The sequence below is a fragment of the Hemibagrus wyckioides genome, linkage group LG09 (assembly GCF_019097595.1).
Source record: "Hemibagrus wyckioides isolate EC202008001 linkage group LG09, SWU_Hwy_1.0, whole genome shotgun sequence".
NCBI lineage: Eukaryota > Metazoa > Chordata > Actinopteri > Siluriformes > Bagridae > Hemibagrus > Hemibagrus wyckioides.
In genome coordinates this window covers 5,278,271-5,303,040 of record NC_080718.1, presented here as the reverse complement: position 1 = coordinate 5,303,040, position 24,770 = coordinate 5,278,271, and the positions used below count along the sequence as shown (strand labels likewise).

Here is a 24,770-nt window from a genome sequence, read left to right as displayed (position 1 = left end):
CTAGCGTCTTTCTCTCAGTAGTAATCAGTAGAGGTCAGATTTATTTTTTGCTATTTTGTGTAAAGAAATTGTATCTGGCTACTGGCGAAGTAGTGCAGTGTATTCATGTACAAGTGTGTGTGTGTGTGTGTGTGTGTGTGTGTGTGTGTGCGTGTGTGTGTGTGTGTGTGTGCGTGTGTGTGTAGCAGTACCGATATTGTCGGTGGTGAGCGGTGTTTTCTCGTAGTGGTGGTGGACATGGTGGTGGTGGTCTCAATGAAGGTGGTGGACATCTCTGGGGGCATGGCGGTGGTGCGAGCCGACCCGGCAGCGGGGACGTCGCCCACTAGCCTCACACTGCCGTTGATCCGGATGTTGGGGTTGCCCTGAGCGGCCATATTGAGCACCTTCAGCCCGTTGTAGTAGAGCCCCGAGAGCTGGCCCTGAAACGGCCTCCTGCGGTCAGTGCCACCGATGGTGATGGTGGCCTGTGTGTTGAAGATCGTTAACTGGCGCCCTGAGACGAGAGCAAGGGGATATACAACATCCGGAAAGGATCATTACACAAAAATAAAACACTAAATAAATAAATAAACAAACCAGCAGGAAGCAGAAGCGTCAAAACCGATCTCAACACAGCAGCAGAGATGAAAGATTAACGATCCTTTTTAAATTAGACCACCTCACAAAATGTCATACCAGGAAAACCGTTAAAAAAATAAAAAATAATAAAAAATGATAAATGAAAAGGTCAGGCTATAAACTGGCGAATTACGCAGCCTGGAACTGAAGAAATGACTCTAATTGGATAAATGATTAGACAGTTTATGAAACCAAATTATACATATATATTTTTTTTTTAAAAAGCTGAGGCTTAAACAAAACGTGATGAAGTATGAGTCTACAAATCATAGGCATGATGAATCAAGAATTTATGATGGACTTATAACCGTTTTATCATTGAGTTTATGGAAAATTTACTATTTTGAGTTTTACTACACACTGTGCATGCAATCTTCTGAATCAAGAGAGAGAGAGAGAGAGAGAGAGGACAAGAAAGAGAATGAAAAAGATAGAGAGAAAGGGAGAGAGAGAGAGAGAGAGGGAAAGATAGAGGGAGGGAGAGAGAGAGAGAGAGAGAGAGAGAGAGAGAGAGAGAGAGAGAGAGAGGACAAGAAAGAGAATGAAAAAGATAGAGAGAAAGGGAGAGAGAGAGAGAGAGAGAGAGAGGGAAAGATAGAGGGAGGGAGAGAGAGAGAGAGAGAGAGAGAGAGAGAGAGGACAAGAAAGAGAATGAAAAAGATAGAGAGAAAGGGAGAGAGAGAGAGAGAGAGAGAGAGAGAGAGAGAGAGAGAGAGAGAGAGAAAGATAGAGGGAGGGAGAGAGAGAGAGAGAGAGAGAGAGAGGACAAGAAAGAGAACAAAAAAGATAGAGAGAAAGGGAAAGAGAGAGAGAGAGAGAGAGAGAGAGAGAGAGAGAGAGAGGGAGAGAGAGAGGGAGAGATAGAGGGAGGGAGAGAGAGAGAGAGAGAGGACAAGAAAGAGAATGAAAAAGATAGAGAGAAAGGGAGAGAGAGAGAGAGAGAGAGAGAGAGAGAGAGAGAGAAAGATAGAGGGAGGGAGAGAGAGAGAGAGAGAGAGAGAGAGGACAAGAAAGAGAACAAAAAAGATAGAGAGAAAGAGAGAGAGAGAGAGAGAGAGAGAGAGAGAGAGAGAGAGGGAGAGAGAGAGGGAGAGAGATTATTGAAGGTAAAGTGAAGGTTAAAGAATGTGCCGGTTACCTTTCTCTTGCAGCCACTCCTCTACAGGCCGGGCATATTTGAACGGGATTTTCTTATTTGCCATTTGCAATCTCTCATTATCGTTGTTGCCTTTAAAGTTTAAAAGAGAGCTTCAACACTCGATCATGGCATGTCATCGATTTAAAAAGACTTTTAAACACGTTTAGAAGGATTTAGACAAATAAATTTATGCTCTATTTGATTTTTTTTTTCTTTATTGAAACTCTAGCGCTGGCCTTAAGTTTTCTTTTCATCTCTTGGATGGTGGCCGACAAACGGACTGGAACAAGAGGCTCGTTATCGTCTCCTAGCCAGCATCGGTCATTATCTACACCACTGCCTCTCCTTCATCGCGTACATGTCGAATAGATGCATAATGAAGAGCAGCAGGCTCGGACTCTCGGCTGACCGTTAGACGCTTGGAGTCACTTCGCCTGCTCTTTATCATCCAGACTACAACATACAGGTGGCTAACGTTTGTTTGTTTTTTTATTTTAAAAATAGCTTTTAATAGCACGGGTCAGCAACAGTAACATCAAAGTCCTGGACATCTGCAGGAAGAACAGCAACTGCTTTTTTTTCTTTTCCTTTTTAAAGCATTTGACAGAATTGCACTAAACTGAAACAAACAAACAAACAAACAAAAAAATTTACATTTTCTGTAAAGCATTTCCCAAAGCACTGATGAATAAATACATTTAAAAAAAATAAAAATAAATAAATAAATAAACAAATAATTTCAATTTCAATTAATTGATTTCAATTGATTACTCTTATTTAATTATTTAAAATATATTCATTTATTTAAAAAAAAAATTTAAACCAGTTTTTTTTTGTTAGTGTGTTTATAACGAAGTAAGATTTTATCATACAAACATATAAAAACACACACACATTTATAGCGACTGCAGTCCTGAGTGTGAATAAAAAGTAAAATAAAACAACTACATTTTCTGTAAAATATGAAAAAAGCACTAATAAAAATAAATAAATAAATGAATAAATCCCAAAAGCCAAGTCCAATTGATCTGATTTCAATTTATTACTCTTATTTAATTATTTAAAATATATTCATTCATTTATTTTTTTTTTTTAAGCCAGTTTTTTTATTGACCAGATTGTTAATAAGAAGTGAGATTTTATCATATGAAACATTTACGCAGACTGCAGTTCTGAGCATGTACCTAATAAGGATTAAAAAAAAAACCCAAAACAAAGTGATAATTAGACAGGAATCTTCTTCTTCCTCGTTCATCGTGAGGTGTGTCTCGGGGTGATGTAACACTCTGATGATCCTCACTCAGGATGTAAAGTGAAGTGTGAACGAAAACTATTTAATATTATTACAATGGAAACGACTAAAACAAAAACTGTGAAGAGAAAACGGGGCAAATCACAGGCACCTGTTACCTCTCAGGGGCAAAGAAGAGAAAAGGAAAGACGTCACTCTGGTTACTGAGACTGGGGGGGCGGGGCGGGGGGTATAAAACTATGGGAATTCTATAACATTATCTGATATCAGTCAGATTTAAGGGGGAAAATGACGTATAGTTTATGTTAAATATTACAGAGGAGTTTATTGTTTCTAGTTAAACTGAATGAATTTAAACAGATGTTTAATGACTAGACTGAAGGGTTCATTAACGTCGTGTAGATCAGTTACGTTACAGGAAGTTGGGGCTGATGGGAAATAGAGTACAGGATTACATTCAGTGCAGCTGTAATGCATCTGTCCTGAAGCTCCAGGGTCGTGGGTTAAAATCTCTCTCTCTCTCTACCTATCTCACATTCTCTGTCTCTGTCTCTCTCTCTCTCTCTCTCTGTGTCTGTCTCTCTCACTGCCTCTCTCTATCTATCTCACACTCTCTGTTTCTCTGCCCTCCATTCTCTGTCTCCCTCACTCTCTATCTCTTACACATTCTCTCTGTCTCTCTCTCTGTGTGTCTCTGTCTCTCTCTGCCTCTCTACATCTATCTCACACTCTCTGTCTCTCCTCTGCCTCTGTGTGTGTCTCTGTCTCTCTCTCTGCCTCTCTCCATCTATCTCACACTCTCTGTCTCTCCTCTGCCTCTGTGTGTGTGTGTCTCTGTCTCTCTGCCTCTCTCCATCTATCTCACACTCTCTGTCTCTCCTCTGCCTCTGTGTGTGTCTCTGTCTCTCTGCCTCTCTCCATCTATCTCACACTCTCTGTCTCTCCTCTGCCTCTGTGTGTGTGTCTCTGTCTCTTTCTCTGCCTCTCTCCATCTATCTCACACTCTCTGTCTCTCCTCTGCCTCTGTGTGTGTGTGTCTCTGTCTCTCTTTCTGCCTCTCTCCATCTATCTCACACTCTCTGTCTCTCCTCTGCCTCTGTGTGTGTGTCTCTGTCTCTCTCTCTGCCTCTCTCCATCTATTTCACACTCTCTGTCTCTCTGCCCCCCATCTCTCCCTCACTCTCTCTCTATCTCTCACACATTCACTGTCTCTCTATAACTTTCACTCTCTCTGTCTCTGTCTCTCTCTCTCTCTCTCTGTCTCACTCTCTCTCTGTCTCTCTCTCACTCTGTCTCTCTCTCTCTCTGTCTCTCTCTCTCTGTCTCTCTCTCTCTCTCTCTCTCTCTCTCTCTCTCTCTCTCTCTCTCTCTCTGTCTCTCTCTCTCTCTCTCTCTCTCTCTCTCTCTGTCTCTCTCTCTCTCTGTCTCTCTCTCTCTCTCTCTCTCTCTCTCTCTCTGTCTCTCTCTCTCTGTCTCTCTCTCTCTCTCTCTGTCTCTCTCTCTGTCTCTCTCTCTCTCTCTGTCTCTCTCTCTCTCTCTCTCTCTCTCTGTCTCTCTCTCTCTCTCTCTCTCTCTCTCTCTCTCTCTCTCTCTCTCTCTCTCTCTCTCTCTGTCTCTCTCTCTCTCTCTCTCTGTCTCTCTCTCTCTGTCTCTCTCTCTCTCTCTCTCTGTCTCTCTCTCTCTCTCTGTCTCTCTCTCTGTCTCTCTCTGTCTCTCTCTCTGTCTCTCTCTCTCTCTCTCTCTCTCTCTCTCTCTCTCTGTCTCTCTCTCTCTCTCTGTCTCTCTCTGTCTCTCTCTCTCTCTCTCTCTGTCTCTCTCTCTCAGTCATTATGTAACACATCTTTAAATTGGTAAATGGTAGAATCTGGTAATTTACATCTCTAACTACATTTTAACACAAAAACAATGAAAAATCCTAACTTTGTGCTCAGGAACAAAAAAAAGCCCAAAAGGAGAATAAAAATCCTGACAGTAGGAGCTTCAGCACACAGGAAATCCAAACAGACCCACACACTTTCTTCTCAGCTCAGGTGTGAACTCACTGTTCGACTTCATCCAGTGCTTTGAAAGCACAAAACTCGATAATTCATGTCTGATGTTCGAGAACTGACCGCATTGGGACGAATCTAAACTGATAAATCGGGTAAATAAAGCCGGGCGTGAGAGTAAACGGTTCTGAGGACACGTGTGGGTCCAGGTGAAAGGGAACAGGAGGATGGGAGGCGTGAGGCGCTCCGGTACGATCGGGAGGGCACGGTGCACTCGGCAGTCAGGTCTTTAGTGAACAGATTGTGTAGTTTGTTGGAGGAAGAGACAGTAATAAGAACGAATGGAGCAGGTGTAGAGAGCGAGGCCGAGAGGGGAAAGGTGGAGCAGAGAGAGCAGATGGAGAGAGAGGACAGGTCACTCATCACCATTACAATGAGGAATGCTGCATGAAGGTGCCATGACCTCTCTGTCTCTCTCTCTCTATGTCTCTCTCTCCCTCCCTCTCTCTCTCTCTCTCTCTCTCTCTCTCTCTCTGTCTCTCTCTCTCTCTCTCTCTCTCTCTCTCTCTCTCTGTCTCTCTCTCTCTCTCTCTCTCTCTCTCTCTCTCTCTCTCTCTCTGTCTCTCTCTCTCTCTCTCTCTCTCTCTCTCTCTCTCTCTCTCTCTCTCTCTCTCTCTCTCTCTCTGTCTCTCTCTCTCTCTCTCTCTCTCTCTCTCTCTCTCTCTCTCTGTCTCTCTCTCTCTGTCTCTCTCTCTCTCTCTGTCTCTCTCTCTCTCTCTGTCTCTCTCTCTCTCTGTCTCTCTCTCTCTCTCTGTCTCTCTCTCTCTCTGTCTCTCTCTCTCTCTCTGTCTCTCTCTCTCTCTCTCTCTCTCTCTCTCTCTCTGTCTCTCTCTCTCTCTCTCTCTCTCTGTCTCTCTCTGTCTCTCTCTCTCTCTCTCTCTCTCTCTGTCTCTCTCTCTCTCTCTCTCTCTCTCTCTCTCTCTCTCTCTCTCTCTCTCTCTCTCTCTCTGTCTCTCTCTCTCTCTCTCTCTCTGTCTCTCTCTCTCTCTCTCTCTCTCTCTCAGTCATTATGTAACACACCTTTAAATTGGTAAATGGTAGAATCCGGTAATTTACATCTCTAACTACATTTTAACACAAAAACAGTGAAAAATCCTAACTCAGGTACAAAAAAAAGATGAGAAAGCATAAAAGGAAACAATAAAACTCCTGACAGGAAGAGCTTCAGCACACAGGAAATCCAAACAGACCTGCACTCTGTCCACGCTTTCTTCTCAGCTCATGATCATGATCTCTGAGGCACTGTTACTCGTCTGTCCGACTCTACTGTCTCACCTCTGTTACAGAAATCATCTCGAAATGTCTTTAATCAGCTGAGAGTCATGCTGAATGAAACTGGTGGCTAATTCTGATTGGTTGTTGAGTGACACTGATATGGCTTGGGCTAAATTAACCCCGCCCCCTTGTTAACTCCTACAGCAACCAGCTGGAAAAATAAAAATAAGACATCGTGAAGGTCCACACAGACGCTAGAGAGCTAGTTAGAAGCTAGAACTGATTTAAAGCTTTCTGTAAATAGATTTAGGATCTGGAAAAGGATCCGGTCCGAAATCTTCTAGAAACTCTGTGGTCCTGTGTTTATATATATATATATATATATATATATATATATATATATATATATATATATATATATATATTCACCTGGCTGCCATATTATTATAAATTATTTTCAAAGAACTCTAACTTGGTCATGATTTTTAACAGACTACACTGAGAAAAAAAAACATCTACTCTAGCTACTGCAAACTGCTGATGTCATTTCCTGTCTTTTCTCATTATTCATGGCCAGACTTTTTTGCAAGCGTGCTCCTCCTGCGATCCGGAACATCACGCCGCTAAAAATAACACCTCCACTGGACCGAAGCACCTGCTTCCGACCCGCACCTGCTTCTCTGCGCCTTCCCGAGGGTCTCGGACCGAACCGACGCCTACCACGTCTAGCTCACATCATCTATAATGCTGAACGGCATAATAACTAATGGATCCGGAACTAGGCCACGGGATTCGACACGGAGAACCAACCTGATTATAGCTGCGACTTTACTTTCCGTCTCTGAATGGACCAGAGCTTCTGAGCTGCCGCGTCGGTCCGTGCGAAGGGCAGGACACGACACGGCACCGTAAAGCGTTAAGGGACACAGGAAGTCACGAAGGTTGTGACTGTGACATAACCTCACCTCACATAATTACTGTGAATATTTAACTCAAATATTAACCGAAACTTCGAATCTCATCAATTAACGTTCTGCAATGTTCTCAGCTTTCCTCATCTCTCCAGTCCACACAGATGTTTATGGATTTGTCTGTTTTTTGTCTGCCGGATGCATCGATCCAGCTCTGCATTAAACCTCCGAATAGTGGAAAAATCTGGCATTAACTCTCAGCCTAATGTTTCTGATGTTCCGCTCTGCTAGAAAAACGGAGAAAATCGTTGTTATGGCTCTGCGAGAGAGGACAGCATGAGGCGCTGGTCCTGAGGAGAAAATCTTCTCCAGGAATACAAAAGGAAGTTTAATTAAAGAAGGAGGAATGAGGAGAATAGAAGAAGCAGCACACATGCAGATTAACAGCTGATTAAACTTAAAGGATATTAAAAGTACTTTCTCTTTTTAAACCAGTCCTACGTGCTCATTTTCACACACACACACACACACAAACTCCTGAGGACGGTCCGTCTCGTTTGTCTCGTCCTCCCCGGTGGCTTCCTTTAATTTCAGGATTAGACCAGAGGTGGATAAAGAAAGCTTATCTCTCTTATTTTTTCCTCACTGTGAGATTTACAAGGTCAGGAGATTTGTGTGTTTGATATCAGTAATTGATTCGAAGCAAAGTGTCTGTTTCACATGTAAAGAAACTTAAATCTTCTGGAAATGACGGATATTTTCCGTCTTAACGTCGAGGGTTTATTCCGTCTTATTTCAGCGGGTCAGTCCCGGGTTTTTCTCTCCCCGCAGCTTTTCCTGAGAGACGCAGTGTCCTGCGGCCGAAACGCGAAAGCTCGGGGGATTTCTTATCGTCTCTGCGAGAGGGCTGGACGACTCGGCAGCGCTCCATCCGATCACTCACCCTGTGAGGTCACCGCTTTGTGTACGCCGTGTACCGAGATGCTGACATGATAAAGCTGCTTTTTATCCTCAGATATCTACAGGGCTTCCAGATACGGGACGCGTGAGGCACTGACTCGAGGTCAGAGGGAGAAACAAAACGGCATTTCAGTGCATCCACATGGAATTTTAAAACTTTGTTTTAGGAAGGTTCCATTGCTTCACACAATAAATAAATAAATAAATAAATAAATAAATAAATAAATAAATAAATAAATAAATAAATAATTTTTTTTAAAAGACAAAAATTTTTACCCCCAAGACTACTATTTATTTGCTACTATTTATTCCCCCCCCAGACTATTTATTTATTTATTTAATTATTTATTTATTAAAAATAAAAAAAATTTCTAATCCTTAAACATTTAAATATTTCATCAGCTCTCACAACCCATGTGTTCTAATATTTATTTAAAATTCTTCTTTTTAAATTTTATACTCTCTAAACTTCAAGTAAAATGTGAAATTTAAGCACTTACTTAATATTTTTAATTAATTCATTATCTTTCTTAGATTAAGAAGCTTTTTTCTGATATACAATTAATTATTATTAAAACTTTCCAATATTCTGATATTTTTAATTACTTTGTTTATTGAATAATAATAACAATAATTTCTGGCAAAATTATAGTAACCTTCTGATCTAGGTTCTCACTAAGTGTGTGTGTGTGTGTGTGTGTGTGTGTGTGTGTGTGTGGAGGATGGACACCGGGTCAGACCCTCAGGTCACACAGTGTGTCTCTTTAGGGAAGTCAGACAGTGGAGTCATGGCAGCATGGATTGTGTGTAAGTGTATAAGAGTGTGTGTGAGTGTGTGTAAGTGTGTAAGAGTGTGTGTGAGTGTGTGTAAGTGTGTAAGAGTGTGTGTGATGTGTGTGTGTGTGTTAAATGTTAAGATCTGTATAATCTGTACGTTTCGGTGTGCAGCTCAGTATCACGAAGCATCAGAGCTTTGAGGATGTAGTAAATTATTAACATGTGACATGAAATGAATACACACTGATCTCACTTCCTTTCATCCGGGAAATAACACACACACACACACACACACACACACACACACACACACACACAGCTTTAAATGAACAGAGAATGTGTTAGAACATCTGTGTACACGTTTACATCAGCTACATGAAGCGAGACGTGTCTCCCGTGTCCGCCACGTGTCTCTCACGTGTCCCTCAGTGTTACGCTTTAATGCGCGAACCGTATGGAGGCGTCGCCTGGATGTGCTGCAGCTGGAAATCTCGCTGTTTTAAATAGCGAGCCGTCAATCACTCCTCCTCCTGCGGCAGCAATTACGGACAAAATTCCCATCGCTCGCTGCTCCCATTCCCACCGACTGCTTCAGCACAGAGGAACTGAACACCACACGGGCAGAACACACAAAAATAACACGTGAGTCCAGGATACAAACATCAACACTGCTGTAAGAGTGCTGACAGGACCAGAGCGAGGACAGTAAACACGGTGGTCAGTATTCATCTACTGACCTGAGCTGAACACAGAGCCGAATACAGAGTCGGACAATGAGCCGGACACCGAGCCGGACACCGAGCTGGATACAAAACCGGACACAGAGCCGAGCACTAAGCAAGACACTGAGCAAGACACAGAACAAGACAAAGAGCTGGACACTGAACCAGCCACAGAGCTGGACACAGAGCCGGACACAGAGCTGGACACAGAGTCAGACTTCGAGAACAATCTATTACTCATCTACAGGGGCACCTTACCACGCCCTCTACAATACACAAAAGAACACCCTTCTATACACTCACATCACAACACCACACACACAACACCCTCTACACACACAACACCGTCTACACACACAACACAACACCGTCTACACACACAACACCGTCTACACACACAACACACAACACCCTCTACACACACAACACAACACCGTCTACACACACAACACCCTCTACACACACAACACCGTCTACACACACAACACAACACCGTCTACACACACAACACCCTCTACACACACAACACAACACCGTCTACACACACAACACACAACACCCTCTACACACACAACACAACACCGTCTACACACACAACACCCTCTACACACACAACACCGTCTACACACACAACACAACACCGTCTACACACACAACACCCTCTACACACACAACACAACACCGTCTACACACACAACACCGTCTACACACACAACACCCTCTACACACACAACACACAACACCCTCTACACACACAACACACAACACCCTCTACACACACAACACCGTCTACACACACAACACAACACCGTCTACACACACAACACCCTCTACACACACACAACACACAAAACCCTCTACACACACAACACCCTCTACACACACAACACCGTCTACACACACAACACACAACACCCTCTACACACACAACACACAACACCCTCTACACACACAACACCGTCTACACACACAACACAACACCGTCTACACACACAACACCGTCTACACACACAACACACAACACCCTCTACACACACAACACAACACCGTCTACACACACAACACACAACACCCTCTACACACACAACACCCTCTACACACACAACACCGTCTACACACACAACACAACACCGTCTACACACACAACACCCTCTACACACACAACACCCTCTACACACACAACACCCTCTACACACACAACACAACACCGTCTACACACACAACACCCTCTACACACACAACACCCTCTACACACACAACACACAACACCCTCTACACACACAACACCCTCTACACACACAACACAACACCGTCTACACACACAACACCCTCTACACACACAACACACAACACCCTCTACACACACAACACACAACACCCTCTACACACACAACACCCTCTACACACACAACACAACACCGTCTACACACACAACACCGTCTACACACACAACACCGTCTACACACAACACATCACCCTCTACACACACAACACCCTCTACACACATATCACCCTCTACACACACAACACACATCACCCAATACACACACAACACACATCACCCAATACACACACATCACCCTCTACACACACAACACAACACCGTCTACACACACAACACCGTCTACACACACAACACCGTCTACACACACAACACCCTCTACACACACAACACCGTCTACACACACAACACAACACCGTCTACACACACAACACAACACCCTCTACACACACATCACCCTCTACACACACAACACAACACCGTCTACACACACAACACACAACACCGTCTACACACACAACACAACACCGTCTACACACACAACACACAACACCGTCTACACACACAACACAACACCGTCTACACACACAACACACAACACCCTCTACACACACAACACCCTCTACACACACAACACAACACCCTCTACACACACAACACATCACCCTCTACACACACAACACAACACCCTCTACACACACAACACACATCACCCAATACACACACAACACACATCACCCAATACACACACAACACACATCACCCAATACACACACAACACACATCACCCAATACACACACAACACCCTCTACACACACAACACACATCACCCAATACACACACAACACCCAATACACACACAACACCCTCTACACACACAACACACATCACCCAATACACACACAACACACATCACCCAATACACACACAACACACATCACCCAATACACACACATCACCCAATACACACACAACACACATCACCCAATACACACACAACACAACACCCTCTACACACACAACACACATCACCCTCTACACACACAACACACATCACCCAATACACACACAACACACATCACCCTCTACACACACAACACACATCACCCTCTACACACACAACACACATCACCCAATACACACACAACACCCTCTACACACACAACACACATCACCCTCTACACACACAACAAACACCACCCAATACACACACAACACACATAACACCCTGACCACACACCCATTTGTCTGTCCATCTATTCATTATCTATCTGTCCATCCAACAATTCATCCATACATTCAGTCTACAATCTATCACACTGACCAGCCTCTCAGCTCATCCATCCCTCCCTCCATCCATCCAAACAACCATCTATTTATCCATCCATCCACCCACCCACCCATCTCTCCCTCCATCCATCCACCCCCCTTCTCTCCATCCATCTCTCCATCCATCCATCCACCCATCTCTTATATCCATCCATCCATCCCTCCATTCATCCATCCATCCATCCAAACAACCATCCATTTATCCATCCATCCACCCACCCACCTCTCCATCCATCCATTCATCCATCCACCCATGTCTCCATCTCCCCATCCATCCATCCATCCATCCATGTATCCATCTCCCCATCCATCCATCCATCCATCCATCCATCCATCCATTCATCCATCCATGCATTTATCCAACCTGCCTTTATTTTGTTCATTGCTCTTTCCATCCCCCCATGTGTTTTTTTTATCCATCCATCATTCTGTATTCAGACAGTTATGCAGAAGTTACAGGGAAACGAAACACCCCGGACACACTGAGAAAAACAATCTGCACAAAACAAACAAACAAGCAAATAAAACTCGGGCAAAAGATAGCCGGAGGTGTGTCTCTTTTCATAACAGAGACTATTGACCGTTACCCAGCAGGCTCTGCTTCACAGCTGTCTCAGTGTCACGTGTCATCTCCATATCGCCTGCGGTCATGTTCCCTGATGTATGGATCCTTCACTTTCTGTCTGCTTCTTCAGCCGGACTAACGGACTCGCTCTGCGTAATTATTCGAACGCAAATGCCAGAAAAAAGACCTGGTGTGCTGGAGCCGTTTCTGATTAATACCTGGACGTGTTAAGAAATAAAGCGCAGCTGTTTGTTCACGGCCGAGTGCCTCGTGCCAGCGCTCCAGAAACCAAGCTTCATTTCCTCTTCCCTTTTAATCTCATCTGTGTAGCTTCAGATAACAGGATTCCTTCATGGCTTGCAGTGCTGCAGGATAAAAACCAAATTCTGACCCTCAGGAGCGCTCGGGAAGGGCTTTTATCACCGCGTGTGGACCTTGAGGACGAAAGTCAATTACGTCTGCGTTTATAGAGACGTCTCCCGCACTGAACGGTGACATTCATAAGAGCAGTGATGTACTCCTGCAGTCCACACGCTGCTCTAGAACCCGAGGCAAGGTCACTGTAACAGCGTACAGACGCTTGCTGCTCTGAAATACACCGTATATTACACGCTCAGGGCTTTAGCTCTGAGTGGACACTCGGAATGGACGCCAGCATCCGAGGGCTCTTTTCTAAGCAAGGAGCTAACCAAACATATCTGTTTTATAATAATAATAAAAATGTTTCTATGAGCTAAAGTTGTCGTTTGCCAAATTCGATCCTCAGGCAGATGCACGGTTACGTAACGCTAAATGGTCAGTTGGTGTGTTGACCCTCAGAGCAGGACGAAGCGGCTGATGTGAAGAGAGCCGGTGGGGGAGACGGCATCAGCGTGAGGAATGACGTTAGCGTGAATGTGAAAGTTCGCTCTGGCTGTGCTTCATCAGCCCAAAAAACCCACAGAGTCCTCCTAACAGTGAGGAGTGTGTACATAGCCTGGGGCACACACACACACACACACACACTTATTATTCAGCTGTGAGTGTCTGAGTCAGCAGCAGAGACATGGTATGGAGTTAGCTGCAGCTAATGCAGCTAATCAGCATTCAGCTAATTACATGCTTTACGTCTCACTTAAGGACGAAAAAAAAACTGTTTCAGCGCTCTAGTACTGACCTCCTCCCTGGAAAGAAAAAAAAACACACACAGGCCTGGGGCATCGGGGCAAAACCAAGCAGCAGCTAGTCAGCATATAACCCTGCACAGAAATTCGGAATTTACTTGGAAGAAACTAGGAATTACGTAATATCATTATTGTTGTCGGTGTGTCTGAGCAATCCATGTTGGTCTTGTCTTAGCACTAAGCTAGCATGCTAACTGTGAAATGTTAGAGTTTAACACGTGAACATGCTAACTGTTGTAGTTTTGAGGTCATACAGGTTTCTATAGCGACAAGCTTGACGTGTACGTGAGAGCAAACATTGTTCTTTATTACGTGATTGTCATTAGCGCTAAATTTCTCCAAATGTCTGATTATCTGACGCTAATTCTATACTCCTTTAATGCTAGCTACAGTCAAACATACGTTTTCCGTTTATTGTGTCAGAAGCCGTTGGAAAGTGGGCGTGGCTTCCAGGAAATCATAAATAAGCGTTTATTAGATTCTTCATCACTTCATTAAAGTGAATATGATATTAAACACAAATTCCAAAAGAATAACTAATAAAATTTTCTCAAGATACTGAAACGGTTCTCCTTCCACACTGATGCCAATGAAGTGTTTATTGCTCTTACACAACCATGGGAAAAGGGGCGGAGCTTCCAGGATCGTCAGTTATAATGTGAGAAGTTTCCTTCCTTACGTCATCCAGGTCTTAAAACTTTCCCCCAGTGAGCCGCAGCGAGTTTAAATATCACAGAGACAAGGGAACGTTAACGTGGCGTGACCATTAAAGTGATTGCGCTGCTCATACGTCCACCCACTTGGTGGACTTGAGGAAGATTGGCCGCTGCTTAATGTTCTGGAGAGCGAGAGGCATGAAATAACGCCGCAGCTCTCGAAGCAGGGAGAAGTTTAAATCAGGACACGTGTAAAGAAAATTGGTTTTGTCTGCTAGGCCTTACATCTCCCTGAAGAGACGAGAGACAGTCCAATAGTAATAAAAGAAGAGCAGACAACAATGAAGTAATAAAGACGGGACAGAGTCATTTACTGCTGCTGTGAGCAGAGACCGTCGTTTCAATGCCCTGCCGTGACGTTCATTTATTTTTATCAATTATAAAGGTACGGTGTGGTCCAGAGAGCCAGGACCGCTCGGAGTCGGCATGCATACGGATGTACCACGTGATCACGTTTTACATGAGAGCACTGGCTTCCCTTTATGATAATGTTTTTTGTTGTGATTTAAGAATAAAATTTTCTTGAGCTAAGAACCAAACAGTTCTCGTTCTACACTGATGCCACTTTCCTTAGACAATGAGAAATTCTTCTTCTTCTTCTTTGGGCTTTTCCCTTCAGGGGTCTCCACAGTGAATCATCTCTCTCCACCTATCTTCTGCATCCTCAACACTTACACCCACCAGCTTCATATCCTCATTTATTCCATCCATATACCTCCTCTTTGGCCTTTCTCTTTTCCTCCTGCCTGGCAGCTCCATGTCCAACATTCTCCTACCAATATACTCACTCTCCCTCCTCTGAACATGTCCAAACCATCTTAATCTGTCCTCCCTAACTCTGTCCCCCAAACGTCCAACATGAGCTGTCCCTCTGATGTACTCCTTCTTAATCCTGTCCAACCTTGACAATGAGAAATTTATTTAGGAAATAAAATGGCTCTAAGCACCCAACAGGGATGTGGTAGCTTAGTGGTTAAGGTGTTAGCCTAGTGCTTAGAAGGTTGTAAGCTGAAATCCCAAAGTCCACCATGCTGCCACTGCTGGGCCCCTTAAATACTCAGTTGTATGAAATGAGATAAATATGTAAGGTGCTCTAAATGAAGGTGTCTGCTAAAACCCAGAAACTAAAAAAACTTTATTTCCTCTGTTTTTCTTGTGTCCATGTTGATGATTGAGTGTCTTTGTCATGTCTCACTCCACAGTGGAGGTTAATATGAAGCTCATATGAAAGCAGACACTCAGGACTTTAAGAATTTTCTGTTTTTCTTTAGATGACTAGGGGTGATATATTCATAAAAATAGTTCCAGGTTTGTTTTTATTCAAAGTAAATAGAAAGTAAATGTTGATCTCAAACCCATTTCTGCTCTTTCATCTTCAACCAGTAAAATTCAGTGTAAGGTTCTCCAACAGAGGGAAAAACACACGTCTAAAACACACTGAAGTCCTCTCCGGTTCACTGTATGGTGTATGTATATCACTACATTCATAATATAATATCCACTTTATTTCACCACTGTCTGTGTGTCGTTACTCTCCCTATGTCTGTTCCATCCCATACATATATCTGTTTAACCCCGTGCCATTTCTCATGCTGTGCGTCCCAACCCTAGACTGGGTCGTAACACACCAGGGTCCTGTTCCAGAACATGAAGATGAAGTTACTTCCTGTTTTGTTACAGCAGATAGAAACATCACCATCACCAGCCTGGCTTTCTTCTGTCTTTAAAATAAAACCACAGCTTATAATCTCACAGGGAAACTGCAACACAATAAAACTATTGACTAAAAATTTGATCTTGAAGGACGTGACTAGTGAAATATGTTCAACTGAAATTATTATAAAGTTATTAGTTATATATTAATGTGTTATAAAATATATGAAGAGGTTTTATATTCTTTACATTTCATTTCCATCACACTATAGCAGCTTGTTTAAAGGCTTTTTCTTTTTTTAAGCTGCTTTTCTTTTTTTTAAAAAAAAGCTTGTTTTGTTTAGCTGTTTTTTTAAAGCTCGGTTTTGCATTTTTTTAATGTATTTATTTTTATAGCTGTGTTTTGCTTTTATTTTTTTCTAAGTGGGGTTTTGTGTTGTTTTTTAAGCCTGGTTTTGCTTTTTTTACAGCTGGGTTCTGTGTGTATTTATTTATTTATATTTTAGCTGTGTTTTGCAATTTTTTTAAAACTTTTTTTAAGGGTTTTGTGTTTATTTTTTTAACCTGGATTTTTAATTTATTTATTTTTTATTAAAGCTGGGTTTTGCATTTTTTAAGCTGGGTTTTGTGTTTCTTCTTCTTCTTCTTTTTAGCTAGCTGGGTTTTGTGTTTTTTTTAAATATATAAATATATATATATATATATATTAGATGGGTTTTCCTTTTTTTCTTGAAGCTGGGTTTTGTATTAATTTTTTTAAGCTGGGTTTTGTGTTTAAATGTGTAAAAACCTTTTTGCTGCTTTTCATGTGAACGGCACAGACTCAGTGTCAGAGATAAAAGAAAAAAAGAAGGATATTAAAGGTGAAAAGTTAAGTGTAGTGCACACACACACACACACACACACACACATATACACACACACACAGAGGTCAAACAGAGTGACTTTGGAAATAGAGCAAAAAGCAGTTGCTGTCCGTTTCTGCCTTCTGTCCATACATCTTCCTGATTTCCTAGAGTAAAGGTTAAAGAAGGTCCAGAGAGCTCGTACCTGAGGGGAAGTGCTCGTTGATGGCCCAGTTGTCCACCTGAAGCGTGGCATTGCCCCCGTTTCGTGTGAATCTCACCACATGGTACTTGCCATCGTTCACCGGCATGCTGCTCTCCTGCACCACGATGTCCACCAGTCCGATGTTGAAGGTGACGCTGATTTTGCCTTGTTCCTGAAAGCAGGAGAAGATACAAAAATAAATACAAAAAAATAACGACCAAAGAAAGGCATTTAGCTCTGGCGCTGACCCGATGACCCTTCTGTGTAAAGTTAATAACTTATTTAAATGCGATCTATACTCCGTTGTCCTTGTTTTAGCTCAGGATCTCCGGGCTCTTGAAGGCATTTGCATGGGCGACCTCAGATGGTGATAAAGCAGTGGCCTTAATGAAAAGAATTCATCAGCCTTCCCCGGCCTCATCCATCAAAATCAATCGCGCTAAAACTGAATGATAAGGAAGCTTCATTTGTCAGCTGAAACATGCAGCGTTTTCTCCTCCAGATCGACGCTTTTTTATTGGTTTAATTTCACTACAAGTGAATCAGTGAGTTAGAGACAGGGAGCTGAGAGGAATCAGGCAGCAGGGAGATGATCTTCTCACAGGAAGTAAAGATACATAGTTGGGCAAAGTTTTAGTTTTTTTGTGTAAAAATAAAAATAATTTCCAGGTCATTTCTGGGGAAAGGTGGTCATCATGGTGATCTTTTATCATCATGAGCCAATCACAGAGGATTGCTTAGAACCATGAGCCAATCACAGAGTGTCATTCAGCTCCATGAGCCAATCACAGAGTGTCATTCAGCTCCATGAGCCAATCACAGAGTGTCATTCAGCTCCATGAGCCAATGACAGAGCATCATTTACAATCATCAGCTAATCACAGATCATCATTTTGAACCATGAGCCAATCACCATGAGCTATCTTTTGGTATCATGAGCATCATTTATTTTCATGACACAATCATTTCATATCATAAGCCAATCACAGAGCATCATGCAGCTCTACAAGCCAATCACAGAGCATCATTTAACTCCATGAGCCAATCACAGAGCATCATATCTTTGTTAAATCGCTAACAACGTTGTTAAGACAGATATAATCACTGCTCCTGGCTGTAACATGTGTTGTGTAAGGTGTGTATCAGCTGGACGGACCGACACAACATTAAAGGTGCAATAAGTGATTTCTTACTTGTATACAATACAACATGATAAATAAATAAAAATAATCCTGTTTGGAAAAACGCTTTCCGGTCCGGAATGCTTCTGGTGTATTGTTTGGTTCGTAACCCTAGCCTTAACCCTAACCCTAACGCTAACCCTAGCCTTAACCCTAACCCTAACGCTAACCCTAGCCTTAACCCTAACCCTAACGCTAACCCTAGCATTAACCCTAACTCTAACCCTAGCCTTAACCCTAACCCTAACACTAACCCTAGCCTTAACCCTAACCCTAACGCTAACCCTAGCCTTAACCCTAACCCTAACTCTAACCCTAGCCTTAACCCTAACGCTAACCCTAGCCTTAACCCTAACTCTAACCCTAGCCTTAACCCTAACGCTAACCCTAGCCTTAACCCTAACCCTAACTCTAACCCTAGCCTTAACCCTAACCCTAACACTAACCCTAGCCTTAACCCTAACCCTAACGCTAACCCTAGCCTTAACCCTAACGCTAACCCTAGCCTTAACCCTAGCCTTAACCCTAACGCTAACCCTAGCCTTAACCCTAACCCTAACTCTAACCCTAGCCTTAACCCTAACGCTAACCCTAGCCTTAACCCTAATGCTAACCCTAGCCTTAACCCTAACCCTAACGCTAACCCTAGCATTAACCCTAACTCTAACCCTAGCATTAACCCTAACTCTAACCCTAGCATTAACCCTAACTCTAACCCTAGCCTTAACCCTAATCCTAACTCTAACCCTAGCCTTAACCCTAACGCTAACACTAGCCTTAACCCTAACCCTAACTTTGGACACAGACAGGAAGTGGAGTGTAAGAATCGTTTTCCAACTGCAGCAGTCATTAAAGTAAACCACATCCTTGGACACATTGATTTTATTCACTTCATTCTTCATCCTGTCTGATGATCATTTCACGTTTCTTCCTCTGTTACTGTCGCGCGCGAGCTTTCTGGGTTGTTCAGACATATTTCACGCTTATGTTAAACCAGACCTGGCATTGTTCTTATCAGAAGGAGCAGCAGCAGCACGGGGAAATGATGACAGGTGATGAATAGCATCGGGGGAGATGTTTATCACAGCCAGTGCATTTATCACTCCACATCTCTGCCACGGAAATCTGGGCCGCTGCTTTCAAGTTCACCTGGATGTCACGGACGCTCGCTCGCTTTCGTTCGGTTACGATCGTCCGACATTTTCTCAAATAACAATAATAATAATAATAATAATAATAATAATGATAGTAGTACTATAATAGTAGTAATAATAATAAGAAGAAGAAGAATGATTATTATTATTATTATTATTATTATTATTATTATTATTATTATTATTATTATTATACTAATTCTCTTTTCATCCTCTCATTCAGAATCTCTATTACAATTTTTACTTATTATTATTATTTCATTGTTATTCAATTATGCCAGATGTTGATTTACTGAATTAATATGCAAACAATTTGCATTAATATTTCATTTCAACATGTTCAGGTTCTATCCAGTTACAGTTTTGAGGCGATTCATAAAGGTCACGCTGGTTAACAAATGTCACAGAAAAACATTATTTCCAAAAAAAAAAACAAAAAACAGTAGAAAATAAAATATTTACCAGAACAAAATGGCTCCGAACCCAAACTGTGCTACAGGCGAGATCGCTGGAGCACGAGGAGACGTTTCCTCCCGTTTTCTACTTTGAGTAAGAGCATCTTTTTAGCCGGAATAAGCCCGGAACGGCTGCATTACTTTTTGATCACAGAAACGCTGTTTTTACATCGGGCTCTGAAGACTTGACTTTAAGTGCCACTCTCTCTTTCCTCATCCAATTTCTAATATCACTCACACACACAGCACAGAGCTTCTGGGAAAGAAAACGCTGTTGGCAACTGATGCATGAAAGGAAGCGGCGGGTTAAAAGTGTCGTATATTGAATATCACACGCTGAGGTTAGAGTAAATATTTCATGTGTTTGGAGGATATACCAGTTTCCCCGACGCTCTGTGGAATCTGGAGATGTTTAGTCTCGTGCTCAAAGAACAATCAAACTCAAACATCACCTTTATATATCTTTAACATCTCAGTCTTTTTTCCTCTGCTGTAGAGCTCCGCCACTCATCCCTGATTTCTGAGATTATATTATATTATATTATATTATATTATATTATATTATATTATATTATATTATATTATATTATATTATATTATATTATATTATTTGCTTTTGATTATAATATAATTATTGTAATTTAACCAAACTACATGCCTGTCCTTCATCCGGTCATTCAAGGTTCCATTTATCAACTTATTTAGTAATCTAATTAAATAAAATAGCAATAAAAATGCGTAAGAGTGGGAATGAATGAGTGAAGGAGTGATTTACTGAATGAATGAGTCAATGAATGAACAAGTGAGTCATTGAGTGAATGAGTGAATAAATGAGTCACTGAGTGAATAAGTGAATAAATGAGCCACTGAGTGAATAAATGAATAAATGAGTCACTGAGTGAATAAGTGAATAAATGAGTCACTGAGTGAATAAGTGAATAAATGAGTCACTGAGTGAATGAGTCACTGAATAAATGAGTCACTGAGTGAATGAGTCACAGAGTGAATGAGTCACAGAGTGAATGAGTCACTGAGTGAATGAGTCACAGAGTGAATAAGTCACTGAGTGAATGAGTCACTAAGTGAATGAGTCACTGAGTGAATGAGTCACTGAGTGAATGAGTCACAGAGTGAATGAGCCACTGAGTGATTGAGTCACAGAGTGAATGAGTCACTGAGTGAATAAGTCACTGAGTGAATGAGTCACTGAGTGAATGAGTCACTGAGTGAATAAGTCACTGAGTGAATGAGTCACTGAGTGAATGAGTCACTGAGTGAATGAGTCACAGAGTGAATGAGTCACTGAGTGAATGAGTCACAGAGTGAATGAGTCACTGAGTGAATGAGTCACTGAGTGAATAAGTCACTGAGTGAATGAGTCACTGAGTGAATGCGTCACAGAGTGAATGAGTCACTGAGTGATTGAGTCACAGAGTGAATGAGTCACTGAGTGAATGAGTCACTGAGTGAATGAGTCACTGAGTGAATGAGTCACTGAGTGAATAAGTCACTGAGTGAATGAGTCACTGAGTGAATGAGTCACAGAGTGAATGAGTCACTGAGTGATTGAGTCACAGAGTGAATGAGTCACTGAGTGAATGAGTCACTGAGTGAATGAGTCACTGAGTGATTGAGTCACAGAGTGAATGAGTCACTGAGTGAATGAGTCACTGAGTGAATAAGTGAGTAACAGGTCAGCTCTAAGGTAGATAGTTCTACAGGAACATGAGGTTGTTGAGAACGGTACAGAAAAATTAAACGTGTGAAAGATGTCACACAGACGTGTAAAGTATCACCTGCTCACACACTGATAATAGGATAAGACCCAGTGCTAGGGTGTGTATGTGTGTGTGTGTGAGAGAGAGAGAGAGAGAGAGAAAGAGAGGAGTGTGTGTTCGGATGATAAGAAAACTCTCAGCGGCGTCGCTCACGTTATTTCCCACCTGATTGTTTCATCAATAACGAGGCCGAGGTCAAATAAAAGTCAATTTTTAGCTTTGTGCTAAACTCAGAGCTTCACTGGACAGAAACGCCACTGCCGATTTACTCCTCTACATGCTAATAACTGGTGGCACGCGGTACAGATGCTAACTATGGATTTATCTGAGAAAGAAAAATGTGCTTTTTAAAAATTTTACTTAAATAAAATGAGAGAAATCTGATAGTGTTTTTATTTCTCATGCTTATATTATGCGCTCTTCACAGCTCTCCACACTGCTGGATGCTCATAAGTGTTTATAAGTATTCCTAATCCCCTCACACGGACACAAGCATTCATAGAGCCTTATAACAACATGCTAGCTGTCCAGAAAAACCCTGAACCTAATGGAAAAGGAATCAACAAATAAGTACTCAAATAATATTTACTAAAAAAAAATAAAATAAATGTTAAAATATGGTTGAAAAAATTCAAATTGGCTGATTATTCCTGTTAGATATGCTATTATTATTATTATTACTATTATTATTATTATTATTATTACTTCATTATTATTATTATTATTATTATTATTATTATTATTTTATTAGTATTATTTTTTTTATTATTATTATTAGTAGTAGTAATATTTATTTATTTACTTATTTATTTATTCCTCCCTCAACAAGTCGAGGTGTTCAACAGTTTGTGAATGAAAAAAATAAAGGTCTCAGAATTACTCTAAAATTACTCTGTCAGGGGAAAAAAAAAACACACACACACACACACACACACACAATGCTTATAAAGCTTCATTAACACCAGAATCACCTTTAATACATAGACAACATAGACTGCTGTACATAGATTAGTGGGCGTGTTTTTGCCCATATATGGTCACCCAAAGACATTAAAGACACGCCCTTCGCCATTGCTCCACATTTTCCAGAAATTCTGACATGTAAGCTAATGTTTAGCGTTAGCCAGTGTGCTAGCAGCTAGCAGTCTGAGCATTTCATCTGTTGAGAAGAAACTCAGAATCATCATAGCATAGACGTTAAAATTCATAACGCATAATAAAGCTGGCTATAAAGCGCCATGTGTGGAACTAGAGCTGAGTAAATGTCTACTAAGCATGTAATGTGTATAACGCGTGTATAAGGAGTGCATTATACCATGATGTAATACATATAGCCTTTAATACATAAACCACATAGACTGCTTTAGATAGATTAGTGGGCGTGGTTTTGCCAATATATGGTCACTCAAAGACATCGAAAACACGCCCTCCGTCATTACTCCACATTTTCCAGAAATTCTGATACATAAGCTAATGCTTGGCGTTAACCAGTGTGTTAGCAGCTAGCACTCAGCATTTCGTCTGTTGAGAAGAATCATCGTAGTGTAGATGTTAACATTCATAACGTGTAATAAAGCTGGCTATAAAGCATCATGTGTGGAACTAGAGTGTGTACTAAGTATGTCGTGTATAATGCGTGTATAAGGAGTGCAATATAACATGATGAATAAGTAATGGACAGGATAAGTAGACTTTTGGAAAGCCTTTATAAGCATTTATAAGTGTGATCACACAAACTGAGGCGTTGACAGAAAAGTGATGAAAGCACAGATTAGGAAAAAAGCAACGGCTAAACGTGTGTGTGTGTGTGTGTGTGTGTGTGTGTGTATGTGAGCATCTGTGCTGAGGAGCTGGTGAGTCTCCAGAGTAGCTTATGGAGATATCAAACGTGGCGATGAGGCAGAAAGAGCTCTTTAATTCACGGCGAGCTGCTGATTCGCTTGCCAAGGCTGTTGGGTCTACAGAACAGCGGCAGCTGCTAGGCAACATTTAATCTGGACAGAACTTGCTACATCGACATTCTTACAGAGAGAGGGAAAAAAACAGAAGGAAAGAAAGAGAGAAAGAAGCGGAACAACGTGAAGGCAGAGAGGCGCAGCGCTAACTTTGCTGACAGAAGGAAAAATCTATTTCTTTTTTCTTTTTTTTTTCTTAGATATAGTGTGTAACGGAGAGAGAGAGTTTTTTTCTCTGAATGTCGTTCAAGGAGGAATTCAATATTTCCTAACAACAAAAAAAGGATCTGTTATAGCGCACGTCAACATTATGCAGACACACACACACACACACACACAAACACACACACACACAAACACACATAAATACATACACATGCACACACATGCGCACATACACATACATACATACATAAACACACACACACACACAAAAACAGACACAAACACAGACACACACACACAAACACAGACACACACACACACACACACACAAACACACACACACACACACACACACATAAATACATACACATGCACACACATGCGCACATACACATACATACATACATAAACACACACACACACACACACACACAAAAACAGACACAAACACAGACACACACACACAAACACACACACACACACACACACACACATAAATACATACACATGCACACACATGCGCACATACACATACATACATACATAAACACACACACACACAAAAACAGACACAAACACAGACACACACACACAAACACAGACACAAACACACACACACACACACAAACACAGACACAAACACACACACACACACACAAACACACACACACACATGCAT

General features: G+C 41.7%; 1 protein-coding gene across 10 annotated transcripts in view; it reads right to left on the bottom strand.

Moving 5' to 3' along the window:
• Positions 1-24,770, bottom strand: part of nrxn3a (neurexin 3a) — a 316,041-nt gene that overhangs the window by 38,529 nt on the left and 252,742 nt on the right. For 6 of the 10 annotated variants that reach the window (XM_058398173.1, XM_058398174.1, XM_058398175.1 and 3 more), the window contains 3 exons: positions 17,404-17,575; positions 1,760-1,849; positions 192-496 (listed from right to left, as the gene is read on the bottom strand). In XM_058398173.1, the coding sequence (XP_058254156.1) occupies positions 192-496; positions 1,760-1,849; positions 17,404-17,575 (567 nt within the window). The remainder of the gene's footprint in view (positions 1-191; positions 497-1,759; positions 1,850-17,403; positions 17,576-24,770) is intronic. The other 4 variants (XM_058398179.1, XM_058398180.1, XM_058398181.1 and 1 more) reach the window with 1 other exon arrangement.